Consider the following 24469-nt stretch of genomic DNA (forward strand, 5'->3'; position numbering starts at 1 on the left):
GTGCAATGTGGCCATTGTGCGAATGAGTTAAAACTCTGCTGGTCACCTGGCTTTTAGTTGGTAACTATCAGATGCCAAATCCCTTTCTTGACCCTCTGCCTATTTAATGTATTTAAACCACAAACCACAAGGTTAGTCTTCTCCCCATTTTACAAATGAGGAAACAGGAGGCTTAATGAGTCGGTCGGAGCCCCCACAGCTAATGAGTAAGTGGCAGGGTCAGGATCAACCCCAGGTCCGTTGGACTCAGACGCCCCTTCTTCTGTCGCCCTGCTGTCTGTGCCCACCGCTTCTCCAGGAATAGTTCTCTCCTGGGCACCGCAGGTCCCCAGCCGACGGCGGACTCTGAATGCAGATACCGTCACAGTAATTCACGCCGGCAAGAAGTTACTCAGTCCCCTTCCCAGTTGCAGGGGCGGCCGAGGTGGGGATGACGTGACCCCAGGTCCGGCGGTCTCTTTCTACTGGGAGCGCCGAGGCGGGTGCCTTCCCGGTCCACCCGGAGGCTTCCTGTCGCTTGCAGGAAGGAGTCAGCGCTGTAGAAAAGGGTGCAGGGGTGAGGAATGATTCCGTCCTCCGTTTTGGGGTCACTGGCCCTCATCAGGCAGGACACTTTTTATTCATTAGGCGGTTTGCGGTTGCCGCGTCGCCACATCTGTTGCTGCCTTCCTGGGCCTGTTGGGCTCACAATTAAGGTTCATTAGAGACCGTGTCAATCACAACAGGCACAGAACCTGCCTTCGAGAGGCCTCACGGAGGGGCTGTCCCTGTGCCCTCCCCCCTTGCGAACGATTACCGACCAAATTCTGGATGCGTGGTGTGCAGGAGAAGAGGGAAGAACGTGCTTGTAAAACTCCAGACTCCCTGGTCCTGGGGGGCCTGTTACCTTGCGTGTAATTGAAACCTTCACGCCAAGAGCAGAATTGATGTTGCAGATGGTGCTGGTAGGAGTCGTGTCAGATGGAGGCTTTGGAAAAGTTATCTGACAGCAGGCGACTCGAGGAGGGATTCGGGGCCAAATGCAGAAGAGATTTAATTGTCGTTAATCTCCCTCTCTCCTCTTCCTGGAATGCGGAGGCACACTTAATTACTCCTGACTGGAAGCTAAAATAACACTCTGGGTTCAGAACAAAACGCTTTAGGAGGTTTGCCCCAGGCTGGAAATGATTATTCTTCATGCTAGTGGATTTCCCCTCATTCTGACGGTGCTGAACGTAAATTGGGAGTAAGGGGTGTGCGTCGGGCCCTGGAAAGTTGCTTGCTGCTGCTTCCCCGACATTCTCACACCCTGTTTCACTGACCTTCCCGCTTCTGAACTCCTCCTGCCGGGGGGAACCACGTCTCCAAGCCGTGTCACTCGCCAGGGCCTGGCTGCCTAACGATTCTGCATTCTTAGCCGCCGAAGGGCCCTCGGGTTCCAAAGCACCTGTGGAATGTAACACTGCTCATCCGTGTCCCCGGGGTCTACAGGCCCGGCCACATTGCTGATGCTAAATAAATAGTGGTTGATGGTCCAGTAAACCCAGCCGTCCCCAGACTCTGAGAGCGCAGGATCCTCCGCACATGCTTTGTAAAGCCGTGCAGTCTGAGGAGAGAGGGGAAAGGGTGCAGGGAGGCCTCAGCCCCACGGAGCCGGCACTGGTGGCCCCGGCAGGTGGCAGGACACGGGGAAACCACTGCACGTCTTTAAGATCACCAGGGTTGGGGCGCCTGGGTGGCGCAGTCGGTTAAGCGTCCGACTTCAGCCAGGTCACGATCTCGCGGTCCGTGAGTTCGAGCCCCGCGTCAGGCTCTGGGCTGATGGCTCGGAGCCTGGAGCCTGTTTCCGATTCTGTGTCTCCCTCTCTCTCTGCCCCTCCCCCGTTCATGCTCTGTCTCTCTCTGTCCCAAAAATAAATAAAAAAACGTTGAAAAAAAAAAAAAAAAAAAGATCACCAGGGTCACGACTTAGCTGGGGCTGGTGCACCCTGAAGACCGGGGTGACCTTGAGTAAGCTGCTTCGGCTCCCTGTGCCTCTGTTTCCCCATGTGTACGGCACAGTGAGTTATGAATTCACCTTGTTCTCAGAGGGCGGGTGGAAGGACTAAAGGGAGTGCTCGGGGCAGCGTTGGGTGCACACGATGAGTGCTCCCTGGGTCACACCGACTGCTGTGACAGAGAGAAGGTGGTGCACCTTCCTTACGGCTTTCGTGACAACAGGAAGTGGGTGCAGAAGAAACACAGGAACTAGAGCGGCTTTCCCGCTGCAGTTCAGCTGTCCTTTTAAGGAGGGGTGTGTCCCTCGTCCGTGCGCCCCGTGTTGTCTGGTTTGGCTGGGTTGTGGGGGAGTGCGGCTTGGTCAGGCTCTGGGAGGTGGTGCTGTCATCCGGCCGGGAAGGGGGCGGTGGGCGTGCCACATCTTCCCACAGTGACGAGTGGGCTTGAATGCCATCGCCTCTAGTTCTTGACCTCTCGGGTCTTGGCAGTGGAGGCATGAAGGAGGGTTTGTGGCTTCTGGAAGAGCTACGTCTGGGAGTCCAGCACAGAGGCCGGCCCCGGGAGCACTGGGTGCAGCTCGGGCTGTTGGAGGCCAGTGGAGACATGGTTCCATGTGCCCGAGGTGGTCACTTGTAAGGAGTCCCACCCACCCCCATCCAGCCTGTCGGCCGAAGGCATCTTTATCCTCATTTAGAGCAATTCAGTGGACATTTGTTGCTACTACCCCTCCCTAGGTTACTGGATTATTCTGACAGCCTCTGGACCTCCCTGTCTGTAGTCCCACACCCGGGTGGACTGATAAGTCCACCTCCTTATCAGCAGCCAGAGTAAACTTTCCAAGATGCAGTTTTCATCGTGACCCTCCATGACCCTGCCTGACTTCACACTGTCATCGGGATCAAGGCCAGAGAACAGTCTGGGTTTAACAACTCTTGATCTGACCTGACCCTGTCAACCCCTCTTTCCCCCTTCCCTCCCCCGAGGCCCCTCCACTCCAGCCATACTCACCTGCTAGGGTTTCCCAAAGGCCCTGTGCTCTGTCTTGTAGGATCTTTGTGCCTGCCGTCCCTTTACTGGGAATAACATCTCCGCACCAGCTCTGCTAATCTTTCGGACCTCTGCCTTGGCCTCGCTCCCCCACCCTGTCTCTTGGTCACCCCAGCCATGGTACTCCCCTGTACTCTCAGGGACTCTCACTGCCCCCTACGCTCTACGAGGGCAGGGATCTTGTCTGCTTTGTTCACTTTTGTATGCCCAGTGTGTGGCACGTAAGGGACCCCCAGTGAAGGGACCCCTAAGCGCTAGAGCCTGTGCTGAAGCACGGGGGTCAGAGTGGTAAGATAATATTTGTGTCCAGAGAGCCCACAGTCGTGGGGAAGCCAGATATCCAGATGGATTTAATACAAGGATTCCGATGGAGAGGAACACAGAGCTCCATGGAGGCAGCATGGAGGGGCATTGAGCTTACCCTTGGTGGGTGGGTTTCAGGGAAAGCTTCTTAGAGTAGGTGAAGCCTGAGACAGGGTGATAGGAAGGGAGCTAGCTGGACAAAGATCAGGTAGGAGTGTGTGTCTCTGTCCAGATTAGACCTGCGAGTTGATGCCTGGTAAGCTTCGGGCATCGGTTCAGGCCTTGTGAGTCCCTTGCCAGAAAGCAAGTGATGGGTGCACACTCCAGTCTCGCCGAGGACCAGCTGTTAGTTGCCACTCAGACTTTCTAGCCACATAATAGAAGGGACAGCGATTGATTCTTTGCAGTTTTAAGACTAGAGCTGGGAAGTGTGCCTCTTCCCTGAGTTGCTCGGCGAGCCTGCCTGCCTGTGGAAGAGTCCCCGGCAGTTCTTGCCTGGGCAGCGGCGACCTGGCTGGCCCTGCTGACCCCGAGTGCTTCGTGCAGCCGCAGTGCCAGTCGCCTGTATCTTGTGTGATCTCACAGGGACCTTGGGCTTTCCAAATCTGGTCTTTTGGGTACTCCGTCACCGCCTGGTGTCTCCTTAGCCCCGGTTGCTAACAACTACAGCTTCTGTTACCAGCAGTAGGCTCCCGGCGTTCTGTTTCTCCTGAACTCTTAGGTTGTGGTGGAGGAGAGGGGCGCGGCGGCCCCGCCTTTGTTCCTGAGCCTTGTCACCTAACTTAGATTTGGGAACTTGGGGCACAGGGCACCCTGCAAAGGAGAGCCAAAGCACCTGTCTAAAAAGACCGTGCCCTGGTGCCGTGTGGGACATCACGATGTCCCGGACAGAAGATGGCCACACGGGTGTTGGCCATGTGGGGAAAACCACTGCCTCCTCCTTCGCCCCTTGGGAGCTGAATAGGCACGCGTTCCCCCTGAATGGAGCTGGGGGGATATCATTTTTCTGTTTTATTACAGACCATCTGTCCATGTGCCTGATATTTAAGTCCATTAGAAACGCTTATGAAAATGCCATATAATACGTGCAGACGAGAACTGCAGCCCCAGGTGTGCGGGGCTCTTTAGTTTTCCCTGGAATTATGTTTCTGCCTTAAAACACCTTGACAGGGGAGCCTCGGTGGCTCAGTCGGTTAAGCCTCCAACTCTTGGTTTTGGCTCAGGTCACCGTCTCACGGTTCATGAGTTTGAGCCCCACGTCAGGCTCTGTGCTGGCAGCCGGGAGTGTGCTTGGGATCCTCTCTGTCCCTCTCTCTTTGTCCCTCCCCTACTCACACTGTCTCAGTCTCTCTGAAAACACATAAATAAACTTAAAAAATATAAATAGGGGTGCCTGGGTGGCTCAGTCGGTTAAGCGTCCGACTTCAGCTCAGGTCATGATCTCGCGGTGTGTGAGTTCGAGCCCCGCGTCGGGCTCTGGGCTGTGTGTTCAGAGCCTGGAGCCTGCTTCTGATTCTCTGTCTCCCTCTCTCTCTGCCCCTCTTCTGCTCACGCTCTGTGTCTTTCTCTCAAAAATAAATAAACATTAAAAAAAATTTTTTTTTTTTTAATGTGAATAAAACACCTTGACGGCAGAGGTTTCCTGTGCATTGTGGGAAGTGCTCTTAGGAGGGAGCCAGTCCAGCCTGTCTCCTCCCAGGCCAGGGCATCCCCCTCTGTTGCACCAAGGGATCGATCACCAAGCTGCTGAAAAGGTGGCAGGAGATAGGACCATGGGCTTCACTCTTGGTGAGAGTGTCAAGCCGAACGCAAACTTCTTGGTCACCCTGTTGGTTTCCACATTCTTTCCATTCCGGAGACCTGGGGAAAATCTGCCGATGCTCCACAGGCTTTGCAAATCTTTCCCTAATTAAAGGGCCTCCCAGCTGTGTGCCCGGCTCCTCTGCCTCAAATCTCTGCCCTTTCGTGTTTGTGTTTAAAATTCCATCTTTCCAAAATGTTGGCCGCTCAGCAAGTCTCCTTGCACGCCTCCAAGAGGGGAAATCCTTTCCTCTTTGGTTTCTGTTCTGCCGGGCACGGATTTGCGTCTCTTTGGGTTGGATCGTTCGTGAAGGCGCTCCGTGGTCCTTTCTGTTAGACTTGCTGGGTGCACATTGCCCCGGCACCGGGAGGTGGCAGTGCGTGCCCTCGGTGCCCGTGCTGTTGCCCTCCTGGAGGCACGAAGGACAAGGGTATCGTTTGGGTTTCGTTCTGGGCAAAATGAACAAAAGAGCTCGGTCCTCCCGTGGTGCTGGCTGGTGGGCAGCAGTACTGTGAGGTCAGGGAAGTAGTTCAGGAGGAGTCTGATCTACGTGAGGATCACCGGTAGCAGGAGGCTGTGCTCTCCTGATGGGAAAAAGATACGCGGTTCTCGTCAGCTGGAGCTGGGAGGCGTGATTCATCAGAAACCCACAAAGACCCCTTCCTCGGCCTCGCCCTGCCCTAATAGAACTCCCTAGTCAGGGATCTATCTGGCGTCTGCGTTTTAGGAACTGTGTGGCATCCTGTTGCCGGTGGACCCCCGGGAGCAGCGTTTTAGGTAATGTTTGGAGAGCCTCCACTGAGGAGGCCTGAAGAGTATCTCTCTAGATTAGGTCTTGCTTTCTGGTCGATGACAACCGTGAGACAGCAAAGTCCGTTGGAAAGAGATTCTGCTTCCCCAGGACTTGGAGAGTCAACAGGGAGGCCTGTGCAGCCTGGCAGGCACTGGCCCTGGGTGAGCAGTGCCTGGGTCACCCCTGTAGAGCACATCTGGGACCAGATGGAAAGCACTTGAGAGCAGCATGGCGTGCCCAGCCTGTCTCCCTGACCTTGGAAATGGGTCTAGCACGTGGGCCGGGACCTGGAACAGCCTGCATGTCCTTCGGGGACCTGGGGTTTCTGATGTGTGTCCATCGGCAGTCCCTTTAAGAGCGGATGGCGTGCTCACTGCTGGTGGCCAGGTCTCAGATGCATGACGGGGACACTGAAGTTGATGAAGATCCTGTCATGGGCAGGAGGAAAACACCGCTTCCCTTTGGTGTGTGGAATTGGCGTGGGGGGCTCTGAGGGGGTAGGGGAGGTCACTCCTGGAAGAGAGAAGAGGGCGTAGTATAGGTTCTGTGTACAAATAGAGAAATTTCTGTTCGACTTTGAATTCGAGTGTGGGATTGAGGGCGAAGCCCATGCAGGAGCCTGTTCCTTCTCCCTTGTGCTGGGTCTGGGTCCTGAGGTCGTGCACCTCGGAGGTGGGCCCAGCTCTTAGGCTCTCTTGGATCACACACAGTGCCTCGCTCAGTAGATGTTCTGTTCAGTTTTAGGAAGAACGTCACAAGCTTCTGATTAGCTCCAAAGGCCATTTCCTGGACGGTCATAGAGATAAGTACATAGGCTGTCTTTTTTTTTTTTTTCTTTTAATATATTATTTTTAGTGTTTATTTTTGAGAGAGAGACAGAGACAAGAGTGTGAGTGGGGGAGGAGCAGAGAAAGAGGGAGACACAGAATCTGAAGCACGTTCCAGGCTCTGAGCTGTCAGCACAGGGGCTCGAACTCACAAATGGTGAGATCGTACCTGAGCCAAAGTTGGACGCCCAAGCAACTGAGCCACCCAGGTGGCCCTAGACTGTCTTGATATGTGAGACTTTGCAGAATCTTAAGGCTAAAATGAACCTTGCTAGTCGTCTAGTCTGGTGGCTTTCAGATATTTCTTTAATGACTGGAATCCTCTTTCAAGCTAAATCTTAACACAAACACAAAAGAGTCAGGCCCTGTCACCCTGAGCCCCTCTCCACCAGCATCCCACCAGGCACCGCTTCTCTGCCTTGGAGAAGCAAAGGACCCATCTCATTCAGTTGGCCCATTTTAGAGATAAGGAAACTGAGGACCATCCAGTGGTCTATGCCCATTTCATTAAGGACCCAGCTCCGGCTTCCGGGCTGATGATGCGTCCCCTACTGTGTGCTCTGTTTATTAATTTGTTTTGATGTGGGAAAGCTCTGGGTTATAAGGGTTGGTGCTCCAGTAGCTACTGTGAGTGAAGGAAAAAGTAACATTGCCTTTGGCCCCCGGTGCCCAGATGCTTACTAACCCAGACTTCAATCATGTAATATATTCTCTGCTAAAACCCAAATTGGGGGCGCCCGGGTGGCTCAGTTGGTTAAGCATCCGACTTCAGCTCAGGTCATTATCTCACGGTTTGTGAATTCGAGCCCTGTGTCGGGCTCTGTGCTGACGGCTCGGAGCCTGGAGCCTGCTTCAGATTCTGTGTCTCCCTCTCTCTCTCTGCCCCTCCCCCGCTTGTGCTGTCTCTCAAAAATATATAAATGTAAAAAAAAAAAAAAAAAAAATTTAAAAAGACCCAAATTGATATTTTTGCATTTGCATTGAACTTAGACTTCCCTGGATGTACCTGTGCTCTCCACCTGGGACATTCTCTCTTGATTTCTCTCTTTTTTTTTTTTTTTTTTTTTAAAACAACAGCTTAATGGAGATATAATTTACTTGCTGTAAGATTCACTCTTTTAAGGTGTACGTTTCATGGGTTTCTAGCATATGCACTGGGTGGTGCAGCCATCCGGATTCCATGCCATACTCCTTTGTCCAGGTGGGTGCCCCTTCTCCACCCCAGTCCCCCAGGCATCGCCGTGCCACGCTCGCACTTCACTTTTTGTAACTTAGCTCCCGGCTAGCTCCTCACACATCTGCCTGGACTCCCCTGCTCGTTCTCCCCTCCGAGGGAGCCCTGGGCAGCCCTCCTCTTCGTTTCTATGGCCGATCCAGTACTCCCTGTCCGTAGCACGTAGCACATCGGGACTTGGTTTGTGTCCCTGTCTCTCCTCCTATACTTTGAGCTCCTTGAGGGTGGGGACACTGTATTTAACCCCTCATGCACTTGGGTGGTTTCATCTGGAACATCAAATTTGAGTTTTATCTCTTAATGGGCCAAAGTGGAGAAACAGAGGAGCTCTTGATCCTGGAAAGACCCAGCCAATGAAAGGGGACACATTGGTGCCTCCTAAGTGGAGCCAACTTCCCCAGTAGGAAGAATTGCAGATTTTTCTTTGTGCGTGGTCATTTTCTCTGGGTGACTCAGTGAAATTAAAACAAAACCTGATGAGGCATCCATCCAGTGGAAGGAATCCAGTGGGAAACATTGTGGCAGGCCAGCCAGGATGGTTTTTGTGCTAATGGGGGCGGGGGGAAGGCCCAGCTTGTTCTGGGCATGGCTCACATAACGTGGCACAACAGCGCTGGCCTCCGGCCCCGCTCAGACACACACACAGATGGCACGAACATTTCCACTTGAAAGGAACCAGCCACATCGCTGGAATTTTGCGAGACTGTCAGGGTTGTTTGGAAGTTTGTGGTCTTGAGAGTTTGGGGAGAATGTGTGGTGGAAAGAGCCGGAACTCTGGCATATGACTCGGTGGCTGCATGGCTCTGAGCCTCCGCTGCTGCTTCGCGAGGTCGTTGGCCTCCCAGGGTCGGCTGTAAGGGTCCCTGGAGCAAGGTGTACCGGGACCTGGCCCCCTGTGAGGCCTCGGCGGGGGGGTGGGGGTGGTGGGGGGGGGTGGCGTTGCTTTGGTCGGCGTACCCGCACCCACTCTAGGAATCCTGTCCCTGTGCCGGGGCGCATGGATGGGTACCCAGCGGTTTGTCCCCCGCTCCCTGCCATGCTGAGCCTTCCCCGACCAGCAGTGAAGAACGTTTCTGCGTTTCACCAGCATTGCCCGTCTGGCAGCTCACTTCTCACTTGGGCAGCACATGCCCTCTGTCAGTTCCCTACCAGGATCTCAGCGTGTGCGTTTCCACGGTAGCCTGTTCGTAGCTTTAAGGAGGGCTTGCGCATGAAGGTTTCGCACGCGGGTTTTGTAAAGCCTGAGCCCGGGCCCAGACCCGAGTGCGCAGCGATAAGCAAGGGGGCAGATTGTTCGTTCACCTTCCACCCTGAGAGCGGCTGCTTTACCCTCAGGCCGTTGTGGGGAGGGGGGGTGGTTCACGTGGACCTCGTCATGCAAACCCCACTTCGGCCGGGTGCACCTCTCTGCCACCACCCACTTGGTGATCCTTCCAGCTGAAATAGTTCTGTCCCATGGCTGCTCGCCAGGCAGCAGGCTCCAGGCGGCACCGGCCGAGGGGCCTCCTCTAACTGCAGGCCTCAGCCGCATTGCTTAACCCACCTGTGCCTCGGCGTCTTCCTCTCTGGTCAGCGATAATTTGGGATGACAGTGACACCAGTGTGTCATACAGGGTTGCCATAATGATAAAGTAAGAACGTGTGTGTTGGCGCCCGGGTGGCTCAGTCGGTTAAACGTCTGACCTCGGCTCAGGTCATGATCTCGCAGTCCGTGGGTTCGAGCCCCGCGTCGGGCTCTGTGCTGACAGCTCGGAGCCTGGAGCCTGCTTCGGATCCTGTGTCTCCTTCTTTCTCTGCCCCTCCCCTGCTCATGCTCTGTCTCTGTCTCTAAAAAATGAATAAATGTTAAAAAAACGCCTTGTGCATAACCACTTAGAAGAACATCTACAGCTGCTAGGGTCATAGCTTTTTTTTTTTTTTCCTTAATTTTTTAAAAATTTTAGACACAGCTGTAGTGAAGGAGAGGGGCAGAGAGAGAGAGGGAGAGAGAATCTTAAGCAGGCTCCATGCTCACCGTGGAGTCTGATGCAGGGCTTGAACCCATGACCCTGGGGTCTTGACTGGAGCTGAAATCAAGAGTTGGATGCCCAACCAACTGAGCCATCCAGGAGTCCGCAGGTAGTAGCTTTTAGAAACTGAAATAGAGGGGGTGCCTGGGTGGGTGGCTCAGTCAGTTAAGCGTCTGATCTTGGCTCAGGTCATGATCTCACCATTTGCAAGTTTGAGCCCCACATCGGGCTCTGTGCTAACAGCTCAGAGCCCAGAGCCTGCTTCAGATCCTGTCTCCCTGTGTCTGTCTGTCTCTCTGCCCCCCACCCCCCGCGCCCCCGCTCACACTCTGTCTCTCTCAGAAAGAAGTAAACATTAAAAAAAAAAATTACAGAAACTGAAATAGAGGGTGGAGATCCCCTGTCCTTCCCATGAAATTACAGGGCCTTAGTGTAAAGATCACATTATCAACAAGTTGTTTTCATGTAGTTTTTACCTGGTCTTTTTCCCTGAAAGATTTGAAGTGATTTCTAAGAATGCAGCCAAGACAGTAATCCCTTAACGACAAAGACTGAGGAGGCAGGACCATGGAACATCCAGCAAGAGGGTCACAGCTCTCTGTCCACGCTTGTCTCCGTATGGTCGCCACCGGGTGCTCGTCACATCCCTAGGGCTGAGAGCTTGAGTCTCCGTCTGCCTTGAGGGGCCGGCGGTCACAGGCACGCTCACCCTCGCCTCCAGCCAGCCAGCCCCCTAGCCGAGTCTCCAGGAGGGAGAACATTCTGGGAGCCTTCAGAAGATCAGAACTTGACCTGAGGGACCCTGCTGCTCTGCACTGGAGCACCATGTCACCAGCACTGGAAGCCCCGACGGTGTTAGGCCCCACCCTTGTCCTGAGGAGAGAGACCTCGTCCTGAATGTGTGAGGCCTACAGCCAAGGCCTTGTGGCCTGGAGGAGCATAGGCCTGGGAGTCACCTCCTCTCTGAAGCTTTAGGACTGCAGGGAACAGGCGGGGGTTCTTAGGTGCCCCGGGGAGAGCAGCCTCGGTCTGGATGGACTGTATAGGACGCTGGGGCAGTGGGCTCTGCTCGGGGTAACTGCCTGCACAGGCTCCGAGGCCACAGTGACTTCTGTCTGGTGACTTTTCTGCCTCTGGCTTCTTGAAGGTGTTTGTGTATTGTGCTCTGTCCCTGGGGGACAAGGCCTTAATTAAAAGGAGCAGGCAGGTTAGAATGACCCTGAATTCTCTAGACTTGCCTCCGCCAGATGTGGACTTGTAGCCCTGGCCAGGGAATGGTTAATTTAATTAGGCTCCGGCTGCCTGGTTCATCCCCTTCGGGGAAGCGTAAGGTTACAAATGGACAACAGGAACCTTGTGTGTTCGCCTGTGGTTGACTCACAGATAGTGATTTTAATTTTTCCTTTCAATTTGCCCTCTTTTTGTTCTGCCCTTTCCTGACCCTTCCTTTAGAAAACCGTTCTGGCCTCTTATTCCAGGCTGTGAGCTTCTAGAAGGCAAAGCCTTTGGAGTCTTGAGTATGAATGGCTGAAACCCAGCCCAGGAAGTTCATCTCTGTTATTTCTCTCTGGGGTGGTTTAGGGCACCTGCCTAAGAAAAGAAAAAAGGGGAGAGGGGGACTGGTTTCTTGAGAAAGTTCTTTGTCATTAATGGCATGTGAAAAATTCGTTTCTAAGTAGAATAAAATATCTGTTGACCAAAAAACAATTTCCTGGTGGTAGCACTGTTTGGCCAGCTTTGTTCAGACCCTGAGGACCGTCCCCCAGCGAACAGCTGTGTGCCCGTTGTGAGCACGTACTTAGTCTGCTGGGGGCACTACAGGTACCAGCCTCTTGAATCTGAGTGTGCATGGTTCATCACGTTTTAATGTTTCCAAAATTGGGAAATTGTTTCAGACACTCAGTGATATTCTTTCTCAGTTGTGCATCTTCCTAAATAATTTACAGACTGCCGATGAAGAATAGTCTGTCCTTTCATTTGAGGGATATCATTCTTGGCGTCCAGTGATGGATGAATTAGAAGAGGGCTGGATCTGAAGTTTGAAGGAGGGACGGCGCCCCTGTGTGGGTGTGGTTGGGAGTGCGGGGACGAGTTCAGCAGGTGCGAAGCTCCTGTTTCTCACCAGGCTCTATGCTGGGTGGTGGCCTTAGGATTTCTGCTGAGGTCCAGGCATGGCTGGAGGGCTTCATGTGGGCAGGGACCCCCACAGCACAGCCCCTTCCCAGTGCTGGCTCCCTGTCATGGGAGGGGTGGCTTGTGGCCACAGATGATCGTGTCTTCCTTACGCTCGCCTTGTGGCTTCCTTGCCGCAGTCTCTGCGTGCTGGCTCTTGGCTCCCATCACAGCGTCCCCTTCCCCCCCCCCCCCCCCCCACTTTCCTTCATTCGTGTGTCATCTCTTTGCCAACTCCCGGACCACTGAATCTCCACAGGCCCACCCTCGCCACCACTCAGGATGGCTCCTTGTGCACTTGTCTGTTCCCAGCGGCCGGAACAAACTTTGGGAGAGCAGGCTGCGTGGGTCCATCTTGTCTGCTACCAAGTCCATGGCACCGAGCACATGCCTGGTGTGGGTGCTCAGCATCATTAAGTGGAATGAATCTCTTGTTGAGGCGGGTATCGTAGCCCCAGTTCTGAGGTTAAGGAAGGGTACGCTCAGCCAGGAAGCAGTAGACCGAGGATTTGAACTGGTGTTTGATTTCAAGGTTGGTGTTTTCCGGAAAGCCACACTGTAGGTTGTTTCCTACACCAGCACTTGTGTCCCTAAAAGCATCCTCTTTAGTTTTAGATTTCATTTTTATTTGTATTCGTATTAGCGGAAAGGGGGGAAGGATGTAGCCTTCGAAAGTAGAAAAGGAGCAAACTGTAGGCAGAGACCTCTGCTGGCTGCCCGGAGCCCCGGCGTCCTGACACCTCGATGCCTGGGAGGGGAGCGCGGGGAGGGGAGCGGGGCCAGCCAGGCCTGTGCCCAGCTGCGATTCCAACATCACTCATCCGAGTGTGCGACCCGGCGGACAGGGTCTGTTTTCGATTCTTATCTCTCTGGTGGCGGGCTCTCGGCCAGCGGGCAGATCAAAAGATGGAATGTGTTCGTTTGGCCATGTTTTTAAAAACTGAGGTACAAGGGTGCACTTCTTAAAGACGGGGGTGCTGTGGATTAGATTATCCGTGGAGTTGCACTGGTCTGGCTTTTGTGCTTTTTTAAGGGTTCATCTCAAGTTTCTTTTTCTGGTTGAACAATTGTTTTCAACATTAATAACTAACGGAGGAGGGGAAGAGGCAAAGTTGAACCACATGGCGGCACAGACGCGAACCTCACTTGTGGCCGGAAACTTCTGATTTGTATCTCTTTTCATGTGATTGCTGTTGCGTTAGATAGAAAAGCATTCAGGTTGGGGCGACAGCAAGAGTGGATGCACTTTTTGTCGACCGAGCCGTTCCGTATCTCCCGTGTCCTTTCCCAGACTGCTGGCGAGTAGTGCTGTGACTTTGGGCAAGTTCTCAAGGCCCCGTTTTTCCTGTCCTTAAAATAAGGATTCTATAACTGCTCCACACTTGGGGTGCCTGAGGCCTAGAGGAGGTGGTGCCAGGAGAGTTCGTGATACAGTGCCTGGTGTTGGCTGTGACGGCGTGCTTGTCTTGATCCTCATTATTAAAGGGTCATCTGTGGCTGCTGCTCAGGGCGTCCTCGCCTGTCCTTTACCTTCTACCCCCTGGGGTTTTTTCTCTCCCTGCCCCAGCTCACTCTTCCTCTCCCCGCCCCCTCCTCCAGGGCCATCCTCCCCCCACACCAGGGAGCCAGATGATGATGTCACTAAAGAGCTGGGTGGTCCCTGGGGTGTGGCCTCAAAGGAGTCTATGCAGTGGAGAAGTTGAACCTCACCACCAGAAGGGTGGCCAGAACGCCGTCCTTGTTTTCTGTTCCAAGTCGCTGGGAATTAAGTTTAAATCCCCCCAGCAGCCAGGATTGATCTGACACCTTTGGTGTTATCTGAACGTTCCTTGCAAAGGCCGAGAAGCAGTTCAGATGTGCAGTTTGGACAGAAACCATCCGGCCCTTGGGTGTAGGCACCAAACACGTGTTCTTGCCTTCGGAGGCAGTGGAGCCGATGACACACGCAGCCCACAGTGAACTCTTGGCTTTGTTTGGACCCGTTCTTTCATTTAAATTGCTCTACAAACTCCTGATCTTTGAGACTTAATGTGATTTCTTCCACTCTTCTAAGCACTTGACAGGACTGAGCGGGGGTAGCCTTGGGGTTGAATGCAGGGGGAGCATCGGTAAGTAAGCGACTGCAGAGAGAAACTGCCTGTATTCTGGGTTTTGGTGTAACCTCGATCAAGATTAGTACCCACTTCCACAGAAGAAGTCGGCACACTTGCTGGAGCACTGGCCACACCATGCATTTTGTGGGGCTCGGCCTCAGGAACTGGTCTCTGCCTCTGTAGGCTCACAGCACTCAAAGACAAAGAATGTTAAGTAGCGAGGAAGGAGTAAAGTGATAGCTGATGGCAGTATTAGAACAGCCATCCCCAAAGCATTTGGGGTTCAGCTGACATCAGTGTTACTCCAGGAATTCCAAAGAATTTGGCACCTTGACAAAGAAGTCGGATTTGGGGCTGGGTTCTTAAAAAAATTTTTTTTTAACGTTTAGTTTTGAGACAGAGACAGAGCATGAACGGGGGAGGGAAAGAGAGAGAGGGAGACACAGAATCTGAAACAGGCTCCAGGCTCTGAGCTGTCAGCACAGAGCCCGACGCGGGGCTTGAACTCACAGACCGCGAGATCATGACCTGAGCCCAAGTCGGACGCTCAACCGACTGAGCCACCCAGACGCCCCGGGCTGGGTTCTTAAGGGTGGTAGGGTTTGAGAGAAGGGGATGGGTTGCCAGGTTTGGCAAATGAAAATGTACGCCCCATGTTTTTGAGATTCGTGGTGTATCTGAAATTAAAAATGAACCGCCCGATCCTGTATTTTCTCCAGCAACCCTATATGTGGGGACTTGTCCAGTGGAAGAACGCATGTGCTAACTTGCACGTGGAGGGAGTGCTGAACAGGACAGGATGGTGTTGGGAGGCTGCAGGCAGGAGTGGGGGGTAGGATGGAATGGAAGTCAGACAGGTGTGGGTGGTGCCAGATCATGACTAACGCACCCTCGAGCGGCTGCGCTGGCACAAATCTGTGGACACACCGTGTCATCCACACGTCTCAGTCCCTGTGGCGACAGGAAGAGGATTCTTCCAGGGCGCTTTGTCTTTGACCGGAGAAACAGGACTGGTGGAAGGGACTGGAATACAAAAATATGGTCCAACTTGAAAGTTTACCCAAAAGGCGAAAATTGTGCTTGCCTGGTTGAAGAATCAGCCGGCCGTATCACGTCCCAGATTCTCTTCACGGAAGGGCACGTCCCTGCGCCTTCAGGAGTTCTCTGTGGTTTCTGGTGCACTGCCATAATTTTTCAGTGACAGTTTAGATGTATGTTGTTCTGGTTAGTACCTGGCCATGGATTTTAAAAGCCCCAGTCACGAGGGCAGCTGGATCTAGGAGCTCAGATAGTATCACCCGCTCTGCCTCGCTCAGAAGCTCATGCAGATGCTCTCCTGAGGCCTGCCGCAGCCCAGGGCCCTCACCCCCACCCCCGCTTCCCTGGCAGAGGGAATATAGGCCGTGTATCTGCCCCTGGAGAAAACTCCTAGGAAGGCCCCACCCCTGAGTTAGGCCAGGGGCCGAGGCTCTCTGGCTGCCCGTGGGCAGCGGTGGAGAGGGGAGGCCAGCCCTGCCCCGGGCTTCATGGGCTTGAGAAGCTTTGTGACCAGAATAGGAAAGGTAGGCTGGGCAGGCTACGAGAGTGGCTCTTGATGACGGCTGGTACCCAGATGCTTTGCACTGTTGCCTCAGCTTTGTGCTCAGAAGGACAGGACGTCCAAGGTGGGAGGAGTGGCCTCCCTTCCGGTTCTTTACACTGACCTTGAAAGTTACCCTGATCTATCTACTTTGACAGGCAGGGAGGGCTGGATCCCATTTTCTAGACCAGTGGCTGCCACGTTTTTTGATTTCACAGGCCAGAAGCGCTTTTTTTTTTTTTTTTAAGGTGGAGGTGGGGAGGTCCCAGGAGAAAGAAAAACAGAAAAAGAAGAGTAGGTCACTGAGTTCCCAACTTGTAAAACAAAACCCAAGTAAACGTCTCATTTCATAACAGGCCGCCGTCAGCCTCCCGGGTCGGCGCCCGGTGTGTCTGCCAGAAGAGCAGGGGCTATAACCCGGTCTCTCAGTTCTCAGTCTTGCCCCCGTTGCTGTGTTCCTCGGGGTCTGTATTCATAAACCGCCCCCCCCCCCCCAACTTTAAAACTCTAGTTCTCTTTGTCTAGGGCTTTTCCACCATGTCATGATTCAGGTTTGAGATTGTCTGGCTGGAACCACAACCAAAATTGGTCACTGGCATCCATCAGAGTTCAGTTCTGGACGACAGATTCTTTTGATGAAGATTCTTGCTGCACACCAGCTTATTAACTTAGAAACAAAGCTGATTGGTGTTTGGGAGGCTTTGCGTTATAAAATTCCTCCCTCCCATGCAAATCTCCTCGAGAACTCACTATGCCTCTGACACTGCCGTAGGCACTGGGGATCCAGCAGTGAACAAGATTGAAGTCCCTGCCCTGGGAAAAAAAAAATCGACATTGTAGGGAAGGGAGACAGACAACAAATAAATTTAAAAGTCATTTCAGTTAGCATAAGTGCTAGGAAGAAATTATGGAGATACTTCCGATCCACGGATTCACCTTTGGGATGGCAGTGAAGTCAAGCGTGTTTTATACCAAATCCAATGATCTTGTGGGCTTCCCTGTGTGGGGGGGTGGGGGTCCCTGCAAAGCAGCAGGACTGGTGGGGAAGGGGCAACAGCTGGCTCCAGGCAGAACTGAAGGCAAGAAGAACTGGATTCTCAAGGGTCCGTTTTATCCGGATCCCAAAGAGGCAGTGCGGTGAATCCAGGTGGGACCTGGACTGGCGCTGCCATCAAACAGTCACAGAGCGCAGATGACCGCGGCAGGTACGGAGGGGGGAGGGCGGGCGCTTCGCGGTCCAGTACTAGTGTGCGTGCATGCCCCCGTGCTGGGCATGGCTGGAATGCTGAAGGCATTGCCTCCTGTGATCCCCCAAATCTCGATGAGCTGGTTCTCTTATCCCCACTTTCCAGATAAGGACTTTGAGACGTAAAAATGATTTGCCCGAGGCCGCAGGGACGGTAAGCGGTGGAGTCGGAAGTTGCACGTCAGAGCCTGGTGGCTTGTTCTCTGCCACAGTCCGGGATGAACTGACCAGCAGTGCCAGGGGCGCCAGCCAGTTAGAATGGGGTTCTAGGCAGAAGTCAGGGCCCCCGGGTGAGCTGGTCCAGCGCATTCGACGGTGATGCTTAGGGGAGGGGCTCGTCATGCTGGGCCGGCGCAGGTGCTCAGGGCCGTTCCTCTGGGCCTACAGCAGCAAAGCAAGACCACCTCCAGATCCCAGCGGCGTCGGGCGGAAGCTGTTAAAATCTGCCTTGCCGTGGCCGGGGCTTTCTTCCAGGCCCCGTGGCCACTGGTTGCTGAGCAGGGGGTGGGAGCAGAAGGGGGTTATTTGCCACCACAGTGTGCTTTGGGCATGCACTGTCCTTCCTCTTCTGTGTCAGGGTTACCATCAGAGGTGGGGGCGGGGGGGGGGTGCGGATTTCTGTGGCTGCTGCCTGCTCCTGGTGTGGCCCTTGGGCAGCTTGGTAACCCTGGGCCTTGGCTGTCTGTAATCTGGAAAATGGGGGTAATACATGCCTACTTCACAGGTTGTGTGTGAGCTCTCAAGTTGACCATCTGTACTCTGACAGGCCATGATACATGACAGACACTTGGTAGGGGGTAGGATGTTACCGTCACCAAAACTAACTTTGATTGGCCAGCCCCGTTTTGGGGTGCCTGGCTGGCTCAGCCGGTGGACCATGAGAGTTCTGATCTCAGGGTTGTGAGTTTGAGCCCCACATTCAGTGTAGAGATTATTTTTAAAATAAAATCTAAAGAAAAACAAAAAAGGAAGAAAATAGCCCTGTTTTGTGTGTGTGTGTGTGTGTGTGTTTGTGGGAGCTGGACACAGGTGGTATATAGGAGTTAGTGGTGCCGGCATCTCTTGGGGGCCTAGGTGACTGGCAGTGGTCCACGTAGAGGGAATCTCTGCCTCACAGAGGCTGGAGTTTATGCGAGACAGGGTCACCGTCTTCCAGCTGTGCCAGCCAGGGCCTTACAAGCTGCCCGGAAGCACCGTGGGGCTCAGCAGGGGTTCCCGGAGAGGCCCCGGAGGCTGGGTGGTCCCTGGGGTGTCAGTCTCCCCACCACCACCTTTCTGGAGGCGATAAGGGTCTTCTGGAGGAACGCGGGAACTGCCGCGGCCGTCTGCCCCCTTGCTGAGCCGCTCTGCTGGGTATCTTTGCCACATGATTTAACTTTTCCATTTGGAAGGGCTGTTGGTGCAGTTGGCAGCCGCTTGCCTGGTAAACGATATGGTGGGGCCTCCATAAACCCAGGCCCATGAAAGGAATAAGTCAGCACATTGAAAATACAGCATGGAAGTGACTCAGGCCTGAAGGAATCCATTTCAGAAAGTGCTGCCATCGCTTCCTGGAATATTTTGGTGGAAATTGATGTTTGAGTTGGGAGGAGGAGGAGGAGGAGGAGGAGGTGGCGGCGGCAGCCAGCGGCCTGGTTACCAGTGGGGCCACGTGTCAGAGTCGGCAGCATTTGTCGTGGGGTTCAGGCCCTGGGGCCCTCTTTCTCGGTGACATGGCTCCCAGTGGGTCCACCTGAGGTAAGCCAGCTGGAGCTCGGCGCTGGGGGAGGCCGGTGTGTAGCTACCTTTGCAGCAGGTAGGGTCGACTCCGCCAGCCAGCCTGGCAATGCTTGGCCGGGGGCCTGGAAAGTATTGGAAACTCCACCCGGCATGGGAGCCTGTGGGAGTTCTCCGGCACGGACGGGTTATTCTCAGAGTTCTTTGGATTCCTGTGTATTTCAAATGTTTACCTTCTTCTCAGGACTTGAGCTTGTACTTTGCCCACCAGAGACCAATAGCAAGCATATACATACTTAAATGTACCAGACCACCCTGGCGACCAGGTAATTAACGCTGCACGCAGATTTGGAAGGAAGGCTGTGTTGGAAATCACGCTCCGCTGTAACTCAAGAACAGGTTTCTTTATGGAGGGACACAGTTGGTGTCAGACACATGTGGAAAAGAAAAGAACAGGCCCATAATTCTGGCAGAGTACCAAGGGCCAGATGTTAAATATGCTGACCACGACGTGGCTCTGGTTGCCATTAGCCAACCTGGTTTTGACGTGTTGTTTTAACCCCCCGGTTCTGCCTTTTCCTTTCTTTCTTCCAGGTCCCCAGTCTGTGTGAAGATCTCCTGTCTTCTGTTGACCAGCCCCTGAAAATCGCCAGAGACAAGGTGGTGGGGAAGGATTACCTTTTGTGTGACTACAACAGAGATGGGGACTCGTACAGGTGAGCTCCCACCCCGAGAATGCGGCAGGCATGGTGGGCCGGACCCCGGGCCGGGCGTTGCCACCGGCCCAGCAGCACGAGGACCACTGAACTTGGACAGTCTCACAGCCCACCGGCCTTCTTTCTCCCTGACTTTCCTCCCTCTCTCCCACCCTTCATCCCTTCCCACCATCCATCCTGCCATCCGGTCAACCACTGGGTGCTTGTGGGGTGTCTCCAGCAAGCATTGGAGATTCAGCAGTGAGCGAGGGCCCCTACCCTTCCAATCTAATGGGAGGTGGCTGTTGTTACAAAACAGTAATTGCGTTAAGCCATGCCAACGGCAAGGTATAGGGTGTGCACGTAACGGGGATCTTGAGCGCGAGGAGGGACTGCTTCAGTGAGGGACGTTGGGAGGCAGCTCTGTCCACCAGATCCACAGCTCTCCTTCCTCTTCCCATCGCCGTGCTGAGGGCCCTACCCAACGAAGTTGACGTTGGCCCCTGCATTGGAGAATCGCCACTCCGGAACAGGAGGTGCACTTAGCAGCTGGTTACTGTGTGATGTGGTTCATGCGACCAGGGCCAACCGAGCTCATTTGGAATTTGCAGGTAGCCTAGAAGAGGCTGGGGAAACTCCAGGAAAACTTCCTGACGGAGGTGATGTCTGAGCTAGGTTTTAAGGGTGTCTAGGCGTTCTTCCTGTTAAACATCAGGAATCCCTAAACTGTCCAGCATCTCTGTGATGGATTGCTGTGTGCATTGCCTTGGAGGATGGTGGAGGAATGCAGCCTGCTTTAGGTTTATTTGGAGGCCACACAACCTGGGCTGAGTCTTACAGCTTCGGCCTGATGTTCTCTTGGGGCAGGGGGCAGGGGCTGAGACACGGAAGCAGGGAATAATTACCTGGAGTCACAGCGTTGGCTCCAAACCAGCGCTGGCCCCTGTAGCCACAAGGCCTTTGACAGATGACTTACCATTTCTGGTCTTTAGCGTTCTCACCTCTAACCTGGAAATCGGGGGCTTTGTTCTTTTCGGCAGAACGCGTGGTGACGTCTCTGTAGGCCCGTCCTCTGTGTGCCGGCACTCTTTAAGTCCCTTTTCTATGGAGCTTCCGTCCCAGTGAGGAAGCCAAGTAGCGAACGCAGAAGTCAACCGAGACTGTGAAAAGTGAAACGAGAAAATACGAAAGGAGAGGCAGGATGGAAAGTCAGGGACGGTACTTCTGTGGGAATATGTGAAATGAGACTTGATGAGAAGGTTCGGTCATGCGCGGGTCTGGGAGAAGAGCGTTCTGGGCGTAAAGTCCCTGGCTGGAGCTGCGCTGGTCGGGCTCAAGCTTGACGGGAAGGCCGGGGTGGGAGTTGAGGTCAAGGGTGCGGCAGGGCAGGTCCTGCAGGGCCTTGAAGGACGTAGCACAGAGCTACGAGGGGTTCAAAGAAGTGACACAGGCCAAGTGCTGAATGGCACGGAACCTGGTGTGAATTACGAACATTTCATTGATACTGACTTTACGGAGAGACGAGACAAATGTTTTACAGTCGTGCCCCCTTGCCAGCTTCGATTCGAAGTTAGGCCAGGAATAGATTTTGGCCCCGTCCAGACCAGAGACCCGAGTGGAGGTGGTGAGCAGCTGTCTGACTTGAGAGGCCCGTCCCGGGAGTAGAGTCAGCAGCGTTGTCTCGGGGCCCGGGCGTGGAGGGGGGATGGGGAGGTGGGGGCCGCTGCGGACTGAGATGAGGAGGACTGTGGGAGGAGCTTGAGATGTCCTTTAGGTAGGACGTGGAGATGGCAGGTAGGCTGCGGATGGCCTGGAATTCCTGAGCGAGGGCTGGACGAGGTGGAGATGCCTGGAGGTGCTGTGGCAGCCGGGATGGATCGGGCTCCGCCCTGAAGGGCCAGTCCTCACTGGAGAGGGGTCCGAGGCGGTGCCGAGTGGTCTGACCGGGTGGCACACCGCCAAGGGACAGGTGGCCCCTCCAGGCACAGGGTTCAGGAAGCTTCCGGGAAGAGGTGGCCCTCGAGCTGACTCTTGCTCACTCAATGTCGTCATTGTATTTTTCTTTTCCACCTGAAAACTCCAGTCCGCTGTGTGCGGCAGCTGGTCCCTGGCAGCCTGTGGGACGGCTGGAATTGTTTCCGTATCCAGTGTCCATGCCCGGGCCGGGCTTCCCCGGTGCCTGCAGCCCCTCCAGGTTGCCCCGCCGGCTCCCACATTCCTGGGGCACCTCCTGGGGACCTCAGCCAAAGAGGAGCCCAGGGTGTTCAGGGCACAGGACCTCTCTTTCCTTTTTCCCTTCTCGGGGTACAACTTCAAGGTCTTCTGATTTCTCTCCACACATTTCCATCCCAACTGTGTTTGATCGTTTGCTTAAATAAGATCCTTATGGCGTGACCATTGCCAGCAGCACTGTTTGAAACCTGTTAGCTCAAACAAAAAGCATTCTCTGAGGGAAATGAAAGGCCTGACTTTTGAAATCTAACCGTTCCTGTCCATCTGTCTTTTTTCAAATGGCCTCCATTTAAGCTCTTAAATGTGTTCTGAGTGCCCCTTCCACTAAGAATATTCTGGGTAATGTTATGATTTTTTCCCCCAGCTACAATTACCCCGGCTCCAGGACTAACGGCTTCAAATGCTGTCGTCTGTGAGCCAGGAGAAATGTGAGTTACAGGCTTCTTGAAAATTCCAGGCCCCCGGTCTGCAAGAGAGATGGGCTCTTGTGTCTAATCAGGTCACCTCCAAATGAAAGCCAGTTGGAGAAGGTCTTCCAGGCCCGCAGGAAGGCGATGGCTTTGTAGCTGGGGAAACGAAGGTCAGGCCCGGGAGTATTCTGGGAAGTCTTGAAAGGGGCACGTGGGGGGCAGGGAGGGGGGCCTCAGATTCTCTTCCACTGCATCTTTGTCTCGGGATCTGCTGCGAGGCCTCTGTTGTTCCTCAGAACGAGCGGAGGGTGGCTCCTTCTCTTCTGGTTGGAGGGCCACCAGCAGAATCCCCTTGGGTCCTTCTTTCCCACCCCGTGCTGTAAGGCTTCGGCCCATCACCAGTGCTCACCACCTGGGAGCTCTGTGCTGGGCACAGGGATGTGAGGAGGGCAACGTGGGCTCCTTCCCCAGGCGCCCTTCTGGCCTGGAGGAGGGAAGGCTAGGACTGTGGCAGCTGCAGAGATAGACATCTGTATGTGAGAGTGGAGGGTGTGTGTGTTGGGGGGGGGGGGGGATTTATTCATTCTCTTAAAAGCTTAAGCGAGCATGTGGTTGCGTGCCAGCATGTTCTAGGTGCTTAGCGGACAAAGAAGACAGGAAAGACTTGCCTTCTTGGAACCTTGGTTCTGGAGTTGGTTGCCTGAATGAATTCAAATTAAGTAAAATTAAAACAGAGCCCCTCGGTTGCACTAGCCACATCTCAGACACTCAGCAGCCAACCCAAAGATAGTAGCCGCCATTTTGGTCGGTGACAATAGAGAACATTTCTGTCGTGGAGGAGAGTTCTCTGAGCACAGTTTGGGGGAATGAAGAACACGTGCTATAACAGTAAGAACAGACACCTCAGCCACGCTCTAGAAGGGAGAGGCCTTTAGGCAAAGATGAGAGGGTGCTTAGTGTCCGCTTCACAGCTGCTCCCTAAGCTAGATGGGTCCTGGCTTACTGGATAACTCTTCCCTGTGCTGTGTGCCCAGTTCAGGGTGATCACAGAGCTGGCTGCTGGTCAGGGGGCAGAAGGAGCATCTTACCCCGTTCTTGTGAAGTCTCTGTTCCAACAGAGAGGAAAATGGTGCAGAGGAATGGTCAGCTTGGAAAGAAGGGTTTTCAGACTCCTTGCTTTCGAAGTGGCCGGGGCTACTACTGCCTAGAGCCCCCTTTGGGAGCCAGGCCGATGACTCTTCCCGCGCTTGCCCTCTGTGGCCCAGCAGCCGAGAGAGCTGGGGCCTGTGTGCAAAGGCAGCTGGAGGAGTGGCCGCCCAGCTCCCTCTGGTTCCAGACTTGTGATTTGTTAGTGATGGTGCCCGGGAGGGGGGGGGGGGGCGGGGTGGTGGGGTGCGGTTGTGATTTGTTTGTGGGGGTGCCCAGGAGTGGGGGAGGCAGTGCAGTCCCCTGGAAGAATGAGGCTTGTGCACGGAATTCATTAACACTGGGGTTCTGAGGACAGCGATCCCTTTTTTCCGTAAATCAATGCCAAATTGAAAGGTTCTTTGGAACTCTCTGTGATGCAAAGGTTGGTTGTCAGCTGGGGGCGACGTGGAAAGGCGGTATGCGTTTCTTATGGTGGAGACGTCAAGGGGTTTCCGTCCAGGAGTGGGAAGGACTTTGTCCACAGCCCGTGGCACCCGCACCGCCCCTCCGTTCCTCTCTCCTTTTCATTCTCATTCTTTCTCTGAACTCCACCTGCAGGAATGCATGATTAGGCACTTCCCCTGGAACCCCCTTTCCAGTACTCTCTGTCATTAAATGCTTTCCTGATGGGGCAAAATACTTTTTTTTTTTTTTAACGCGGGAAGTCTTTGGGCTAGAAAAAGGCTGCCTCTCATTACTTGGCTGTCTTTGTATGTGCCCGTGGTCTTGGATGTTGGGAAGGCTGTCCTGTTCCCATGGAGAACAGGACCCCTCAGGTTTTCTCACGTGTAATCAGCAGTTCCCCTGGGGCTGAGTCTCTTGCTGCCTCCGTAACGGACAGCTCCCTTCTCTTATCTTTAGTTGTGTAGGCAGGTCTTTGGATTAAAAGTTTATACAGAACTGCCAGCAGGTCAGAGAGGCGAGAGGGGCGTCTGTTGATCAATACAAAGGTGAAAAGAGGGAAATTAGAAAAAGGGGAAGAAGGTGTCACATCGTTGGCACTTAGTACATGCCAGGCTTTGGTCTGGGCACTCGGTGTGTTTTCTCCTTCGCTCCTCACAACAGCCTTCTCGTAGCAAATGGTAGCCTCATTTTATACACTCGGAAAGGGAGGCTCAGAGAAGTCAAGACGCTTCCCAGAAGTACA

At 53.9% G+C, this 24469-nt stretch overlaps 1 protein-coding gene across 3 annotated transcripts in view; it reads left to right on the forward strand.

Annotated features, from left to right (window-relative positions):
* The window catches only part of CAPZB (capping actin protein of muscle Z-line subunit beta), a 135337-nt gene that overhangs the window by 75298 nt on the left and 35570 nt on the right, over positions 1–24469 (forward strand). For all 3 annotated transcript variants that reach the window (XM_060626250.2, XM_060626248.2, XM_060626249.2), the window contains exon 3: positions 19392–19513. In XM_060626250.2, the coding sequence (XP_060482233.1) occupies positions 19392–19513 (122 nt within the window). The remainder of the gene's footprint in view (positions 1–19391; positions 19514–24469) is intronic.

Source organism: Panthera onca, chromosome C1 (genome assembly GCF_046562875.1).
Source record: "Panthera onca isolate mPanOnc1 chromosome C1, mPanOnc1 haplotype 2, whole genome shotgun sequence".
NCBI lineage: Eukaryota > Metazoa > Chordata > Mammalia > Carnivora > Felidae > Panthera > Panthera onca.